The 8600-nt window shown below is 34.4% G+C and overlaps 1 protein-coding gene across 2 annotated transcripts in view; it reads left to right on the top strand.

The window, feature by feature from the left end:
• CUNH12orf50 (chromosome unknown C12orf50 homolog) overlaps nucleotides 1-3389 on the top strand; it is a 35438-nt gene extending 32049 nt beyond the window's left edge. For both annotated transcript variants that reach the window (XM_011361740.1, XM_011361738.1), the window contains exons 12-13: nucleotides 7-99; nucleotides 3209-3389. In XM_011361740.1, the coding sequence (XP_011360042.1) occupies nucleotides 7-99; nucleotides 3209-3234 (119 nt within the window). In that variant the 3' untranslated portion in view covers nucleotides 3235-3389. The remainder of the gene's footprint in view (nucleotides 1-6; nucleotides 100-3208) is intronic.
• The last annotated feature ends 5211 nt before the right edge of the window (nucleotides 3390-8600 follow it).

Genomic DNA, 8600 nt, shown 5'->3' with positions numbered 1-8600 from the left:
TCTCAGATAAATATATGTCAACATCATATAATGGTTCAGCCTGGCGAAAAAGAATTCCTTTTTCAAAAACATATTCAAAAACTGAAAAGATATGTACAGGTAAATATTTACTAGTGATTTTAATGTATCATACAATTTCAAAAATAAATGACAAGTTTTTAAGCTCAAGGAACATTTAAGAAAATTTTTCTTATATAGATGAACATAATTACTTGGAGTTTAGTAGATCTCTGTCTACTAGCAATGTAATTTTACTTTGTTTTATTGTGTTCTTTCCCTATTTTTATGTGTTATCAGAAATCTTTTGATATATTTCTCTCCTTTGCTACAAGCATAGTAGTTGCAGAAATGATATATATTAAGATGTATTTTTCGTTGAACTACAAAGCAAATATAGAAAACCGTGTTTTGACACAAAATATTAAAGCCCTACTATATCCACCATAGACAAATATTGTTGGTAGAGAGTGACAGGGCCCCTGAAATGAAGTTTCCGGGCCAGGAAATTCAAAGTGACTGTGGTTTCCCTCTTGTGCTCCGTTCTCTGGGGATCCTGGAAACCTCTTCGGGGGAGAAGTTTGTAGCAGACCTGACCGCAGGTGGTTCTTTTGCTAAAAAGCTTTGTGTCTTCTCCCACCTTATCCTGGGGCTGGCTCAGTAGTTCTGGAAAACCACACAAGATTAAATTTCAGTTACTCAGAAAACTGAACCTTTCAGAAAAAGTTCTCAGTAGGAGTTCCTACCTAAATCAGTAGCCTAGAACTTTCGGAATCATCTGAAATCCAAAGGATCTTATACAAGAGCTTCCCAGAATGAATCAGAACACATTCAGACTAGAAACGGTTCCCTTTCCAAAATAAATAGCTTGGATCTTCTAAAGCGGTATTTCTCTAAAATCTTTTGACTGCAACTGGGACTTTGTATGCAGATTTGTATATATATTTCTGTATTGGAATCAGTTGTTTTCTTTTTTTTCCCATCTCTTCCTAAAACATTTACTGCAAGATAGCTCTGCTGCAACACTATTTAATTGACCATATTGTCTCTTAACTTTGTGTGGTTTTCACATGTGATTGCACTTAATTAGGGGGGCGAAGGAGGTAAAAAGTCGATGAAAATCCTGAATAAAGCTACAAGTTGTTGAGCCATTTCTTTTCCTCCCATGGTTTCCTTGTGGCTGAGATATCCTTTTGGAGTTTTAATAGAGGCGCTCCTCACCCCTGCCCTGTCTCAGTGACTGTTCCTGTATCCCAGGAGCCTTCTCCCCTCCCATCCCGGATAGTTAAGCATGAATTGCAGAAGGATTTGGGGGAGAGAGGAGTCACTTCAGAGCATGAAACATGTACCATCCATGTATAGCACAGGAAAGGGGAAGGATGTGACAGGAGATTAGCGATAAAACCACTTTTTTCCTTTTAACATGGAGAGTAATGAGGAAGGTATGCGAGGCGGCAAGAGACCAGATACAGTGCAGAGCCACTTATTAGGTGTCCCCTTCTGCTTTTCTCCCATCACCTCCAGCTATGCCAGGCCCCAGGTGCAGAAAGATCAATGATTGAATTCCCCTTAAAGTTTATAAGAATCTGAGCATAAAAAGGATCTGCTTGCATTTCCCAGATGCAACCTAGTGGAGAAAGCTTTAGAGAGAATTTCTCAATGCCATCTGATGGTGGTGGGGGTAGGGGAGGACAAGCTGTGTCTAACATAAGAGGGCTGGAAATGGCCTCTTGAGATTTCCAAGCTCCACGGTTGCTTGGGAGGCATTGTATGGTCCTGTGAGTTTCGAGTGAAAGTGAGTACCTGCAAGAGAGGACCAGTGGATCTACATACAGTATCCTGCTGGGACTGAGGGGATAACATCCGACTAATGCCTTTGTGAATAGGCCCTATTGGTAGGGAAGGCTCAGCTGTAATCTCAACAGATTGCTCTGCCTGGGAATTCATTAGAAAACAAGCCATCATCAACCAATCAAACTCTTGTTACTTTAAATATGGTCTGAGGGCCATCATCAATGACACCACCTGGGAGTTCATTAGAAATGTGGAATCTCCATCTCATACCTGCTGAATCAGAATCTGCATTTTAACAAGATCTCCAGGTGATTAGAATGCACATTAAAGTTTGAGAAACCTTAGACTATATTTTCTGGGCCGCCATTCACCAACACGTAACCCAGACCTTGTTGAGGCACAAGATTGTTGAGATGATATTCTCTCCCTATTTGTCACACAGCAACAAACTTCTCCCCTGTCTTAACCCTAGAAATTAAGATAAGCCGCAGGGAGATAGGGAAGGAAGAAAAACTTTTGAGGAAGAATCTGGATGTGATTGAAATAAAAATGTGAAATAACTAAGAAATCACTGATTTCGACAAAGTTTATATGCAAAGAACCAGATAAGTTTTCTATATCAGGCAGAATGGGACTAACAGTCAAAAAATTAAAAACAATTATAACAAAATTAAGTTAGTTTTCTTAATTACCTGAGCTTTGACTGGGAAATTCATAATCCCTAAACTCTTCTCTTTTCCAATTGTTGTCATCACTAGAATGAGATTAGCTTGTATCTCCTCCCCTGCACTTCCTGCTAGGGCACAGAGGAGTGATTTCAGCATCGCCCAGTGGACAGATGGACTGCTGGAGGGAGGAGGCGGAAAACACAAGTTGCCACTAGTCTATTCCTCTAAGAAATATCTGGGTATCAAGACCACAGAAGTATAAATAGAAGAGGAGGAGCATTTTGGGAAAATGTCATTGGATACTGTGAGGATAATGCAATAGGAGAGGAAAATGTGTCTTTGGGAATCGAGAAAAGGAGCTGAAGGCAATTAGAGATGTCATTCTCATTGTCAGCCTTCCCTTGGGGCCACATGCCCTTTCTGATAGGGATATAGCTATTGTGACTGGAAATGCCTGTCTACATAAGATGGAACATTTAGTCTGTTCATTCTGGATACCCCATGGTACAGCCTTATATATAGCATTATTTCCATTCTCTCCATCCCTTCATCCAAATTCAAAACATAGTAAGCTTTGGAAAGAAGTGAGATTAGTTTGAATGGCATTTTGAAAATTTATGAATTAAAACAATAGCTTAGTTTTTGTTTTGCCTTTAGACTTATGGTAAGTAATTAGCAAAAGATATGCAAAATATTGGTACCCTGAAAATATTGGAAAAGAAAATGATTCAAATAATTTATTTTATTAGAGCCAAGAAGAAATGGGAGCAAGTAAACCTGGAGATTGAGAGAAGAGAAAAACGAGAAAAGAGAAAAGTGCCAGACCTCATTTGATTTACAATCAAAAATGAAAATTCAAAGAATGAGATATTGAAGTACTCCATAGTATATACTGGGTAGCCAAAGATGATAAAATGCAAATTCTGAAAATAAGATGCAGGACGTACATTGTGCTCTTTCAAAACTGATAAAAATGCAAATTTCAAACAGTTGCCTGTGTATTTCTATAGGTCTGGAATTCATTTGATGCATTGCCACAGACATTTAATAAAATTTAAAAGTTTGACAATTAAAATCATTCTTTAATTGTAAATTAAGTTAGATTGCACAGATTTAGGAGTACAGTTGTGCCTTTGATCTCTGTTTCACAGTATTCTTTACAGAAGAAAATTCACATTTTCTTTCTTTACCTAGGTTTTAAGCTGAGCCTTCAGCGATAATAACAGATAAAGTGTAAACAAATTCAATAGAGTCCCTGGGTTACAGTTTGGTGATGAGCATGTTAGTAGAATTCCAATAGGAAATACACTTCGATGTGTTGTAGAAATGGACAGATTGGTTTTTTACGCAGGGCAGTCGCTAAACAATGTCTTTTAATGGGCAACTACAAAATCTATCTGCTGAGACATGCTACATTCAAAACTGAAAAATAAATTTTCCTATTATGAAAACAAAAATTATACAATCATATTGGAGTAAAGGACTTGTTAAAAGAAAAAAAAAGTGAATCAATAACCTGGTGTCTCAAAAGTCTTTGTGAGGTTTTAAGGCTTTTATAACTCCAGAAATATAAATGCTTACAGATGTAAGAGAGACACTATTTGAAAAAAACTTATTTCCATTTCTTTTGCACTTGTTTAGAATTGTGTATCTTGAATAAGAATTTTATTTAATTTTTAAAATTTCATCTGCAGAGTGACTAAAACAAAAACTTAGTTAAAAATTTATTCTTCAAATTTAAAAACAAATATGAGCAATATAAGTAATTTTTCAAATGATTTTTTTAAAGTTTGTAGCCTTTATACTTCTGAGTTTATTGAAGCTCAGAATTTCACTAAGACTTGGGACACTCTGTATTTATATTTTCATCCATCTGTGGTTATTAATAGCCTCTCTTCATTTTTTCTTTTTGTGTGTGTGTGTGTGGAAGGGAATTAGGGTTCTTAAAAATATTTTATTTTAAACATTTTATAAGACGTGAGTCCAGCTTGTAAGTAATAAACCTAGTTTCCAGCTTCTAATGGTGTTCTGTCTACCTACTTTAAAAAACATGAAGATGTTATCATAAATAAATAGAAACGAAAACTGTGCCAGCAAAATATCTTGGTGAGATAGATTTGAGAAGGATGTAGGACAAGAGCTGAGTTGAAAAACTGTCTATATAGAGGCTCGTAGGAAACATCCTATAATTCCACTTAACCAACAGGTGGATGTCCTTCTAAAGCTTCGACTCATGATGAAGAAGGAAGAATTGTAAGAGGGCAATTCAAGGCATCTTTCTTGAAGTACAGATTCTCAGTGTGTATCTTTATTACATCCAAAATGCTGAGGAATCAATGAGGAATTGAGAAAATGTGAAGGAGTGCTTGAATGTGTTCATGTATTATCTCAGAATAAATGAAAATTTTTATTATGATAAATATGTCTTAAGGACCAAGTAGATTATTGCATTACCAACTTTATTTTTATATTTGTGATTTAGGGAAAAGGCAATTAGTTTAAATGGGGTAAACTAGTAACTGAGAAGAAAGGAGATAACAGATCTTACCTAAATTAAGAAAAGATAGAGGATGACAAAGATAGTTAGACAACCAAAAAATTTAGTAAGCCAGCAGAGAGTGTGCTTGCTAATTCTTACTTGAGATCTTTAAGAAAATGGTAAATTTAAGCAGTGGTAATGGGAACACTTGTTTTGATTTTCAATTTAAAGGTAATTATTTTGCATTCACAATTAAATGTGTTCACTGTAGGATTTTATAGATACCTTTCATCAGTTTAAGGACATTCCTTCTATACCTGTGAATATTTTAGATTATATGGGAAAAGGAATTTAATGTTGCTTAATCACCTGATCTTAAAATAGTAAGACTATCTTGGATTATCTAGATAGGTTAATTTTATGTATCCAAAATAATACTTGACTTGATATTTGGGCAATGTGGCCCAGCTAAAGTGACATGTAATGTTTTAAAGTTATGTGTTATATTTGTTACAGCATAGTGTTGACATTATGATATTTGAGGCAAAAATGGAAGAGAACAGAGAGTCCAGAAAACCAACTTACATATTTAGGTAAATCTGATATATGATAGAGGTGGTATTGCAGATTAGTGGAGAAAAGAGAGGCTGTTAAATAAATGTTTGGGGAAATAGAGCATCTATATTTAAAAAAAGACAGTGAGTCCCAAATTTTACACAAAAAAATAAATTTCAGATGAATCAAACACTTAAATGTCACAGTCAAAACTTTAAAATTTATAGAAACTTTATATTGAGTGAATACATAATTCATAGCATATAGAAATGTACAATTGATGAAAAGTTTGGTAAGCCTCCATTGACTGCTCTGCTTGCCAATATTTGGGTAAAGGAAGGGAGGCAGGAAGAGAGACAGACAAGTATATTCCACTTTTTTTCAATAATTTTTTAATTTTTAAATTACAGTTGACAGTTGACAAACAATATTACATTAGTTGCAGGTGAACAACATAGTGATTAGACTTTTATATAACTTACAAAGTGATCTCCCCAATAAATCTAATACCCATCTGACACCATACATAATTATTACAATATTATTGACTATATTTTCTGTTGTACATTACATCCCTGTGACTTTTGTAACTACCAATTTGTACTTATTAATCTCTTCCCCTTTTCAGCCGTCTCCCTAACACCCCTCCCATTTGCAACCATCGAAATGTTCTCTGTGGCTATGGGCTTGTTTCTGTTTTGTTTGTTTGTTTGTTTATTTATTTAGAGTTCACATATAAGTGAAATCATATGTATTTGTCTTTGACTTATTTCACTCAGCGTAATACCCTATAGTTTCATCCATGTTGTTGCAAATGACAAGATTTTATTCTTTTTTAGGGCCAAGTATTGTTCCACTGTATATATATGTACCACTTCTTCTTTATCCATTCATCTATTGATAGACACTTAGGTTACTTCCATATCTTGGCTATTGCAGAGAAAGCTACATTGAATGTATAGTTGCATATATCTTTTTGAATTATTGTTTTGGGTCTCCCCAGACAAATACCCAGAAGTGGATTTATTGGATCCTTCTTTGTCTCTTGTTATAGCCTTCGTTTTAAAGTTTATTTTGTCTGGTATAAGTATTGCTACTTCAAGTTTTTGTTTGTTTGTTTCCATTTTCATGAAAGATCTTTTTCCATCCCTTTACTTTCCAGTCAGTGTGTGTCTTTCAATCTGAGGTGCATCTCTCGTAGGCATCATAAGTAAGGGGCTTGTTTTCTTATCTATTCAGCCACCCTATGTCTTTTGATTGGAGCATTTAATCCATTTACATTTAAAGTCACTGTTGATAGATTTGTAGTTTATTACCATTTTTTTATTCATTTTTTTAATCTTTTTTTTCTTCTCCTTAAACAAATCCCTTTTACATTTTTTGTAATACTGGTTTGGTGGTGATGAACTCTTCTAGCTTTCTTTTTGTCTGGAAATCATGTTCTACTTCTAAAGTCACAGGGAACCTCTTTAATATACTTTCCAAATTAACAAGGGCACATTTATAAGAAAATAGGCACTAGTCGTCCGGCATTTATTACTTATGGGGCTGTGTGTTTCATGGAATTTCTCTTCTTATTTAATTCATTGTTCTTGGATGTACATAACTTCTTATCTCACAATACAACTATTATACATTTTTACCTAACTCTCTTTTCTTGGGTTTACTTGAGGGAACCAAATAGCTTGTTTTCAACTCCAATTTTAGAAAATGTCTATACTATCTTTCAGAAAAGTTTACTATAGACAGCCTTTCCTTTGAAAATAATTTTTGGCTCCTTTTACCAGAGGCTACCATCTGACCTAAAAATGAAAGTTTTAGCTAGACAGTTTCTTTTTACTTACAACTATTTTGTCACAGATTGGAGCCTAAACTGCCTGGCAAAAATAAGAGCCACGACTTCTACTTTGCTCCTGGCGTAAACTCAAAAGGACAATTTGTACCATTTGTAAGCTAATCAAAGCAGATCATCCAAAGTAAGGCTGGGAGAACTTTTGATTCCAATTCAGTCTGCATAGAGTTGGCTTTGGATGGTAGTATTTGTGGAGATAATTGTCTTTATTGCCAAATAGATGTTTATGTTCTTTTCCCTGAAGGAAAAGACTGTCATATAACAAATTAAGGGTTATTAGTAGGAAGAGCAGGTCATTGCCAATAAGTTTAATAATTTCATATGGGCTTCGAAGCCAAAAGAGCATTTTTTTAGGCTCCAGGTTTTGCCATTTCCTAGTTGTTTGAACGAGGAGAGAATACGTAATCTCGATGCACTCAAATTTCCTCATTTGTAATAATTTATTGAGAGGGTTGTTATGGGCATTAGAAATAATATACAAAGTTCCAAGAATTGTGTCTGGGATAGGGATGGTTTTAGATAAATAATACCCATATATTATTATTGAAAAATATTTTACGGGTTATCATGACTTGATCAATATAATAGAAACAGCGTAGCCACACTCTTAGGACTTAATCTGATATTTAATTTTCATGGTGTTAAACCATGCAACTAAATGTAATAAGATCTGGATACTTTGGCTGGGGCATAAGCTAGAAATACAGTCTGAATTTTTTGAGAACAGACTGATAATTCTGACTCACTTGCTTCTTGTTTATAAAATCTCTGGATGACTAAGGATGAACAAATGTTGCCCTTTCTTACATTTTTGATTCAGAAACAAATCTATACCTAATATTCTAATAGGAATATATATCTAAAACATAATAAGAAAATAAATTTGATATATTATACTACTGAAATTAAACAATAAACCACAAGTTATAGCAGAATTTAAAATGCCTTTTATTTTTCTTTTTAATATTATGATTTAATAATTTATACTCCCCAGGCATGTAGCCCTGGGAAATTTCTAGCCCAGGCCATTATAACTCTGCATAGAGTCAACTAAATGATTTTCATGAGATTTTTCCACAAGGAAATAATTTCAAATATGCTTCTCCTGACACCCAGAAGCTTTTCTTTTTCCTCCATAGCTAGTGGGTTATTATGTTTAAAACATATCAAATTGCTTAACATCATACTAAATAAATTTTTATTCAAAATGCAAGTTGTCTCATCAAAATGATATATTTATAATCAAATAGAAAAC

This window comes from Pteropus vampyrus, unplaced genomic scaffold (assembly GCF_000151845.1).
Source record: "Pteropus vampyrus isolate Shadow unplaced genomic scaffold, Pvam_2.0 Scaffold70, whole genome shotgun sequence".
Taxonomy (NCBI): domain Eukaryota; kingdom Metazoa; phylum Chordata; class Mammalia; order Chiroptera; family Pteropodidae; genus Pteropus; species Pteropus vampyrus.
The sequence above is the reverse complement of the archived record's forward strand: the minus strand, read 5'-3'. Positions and strand labels throughout refer to the sequence as shown.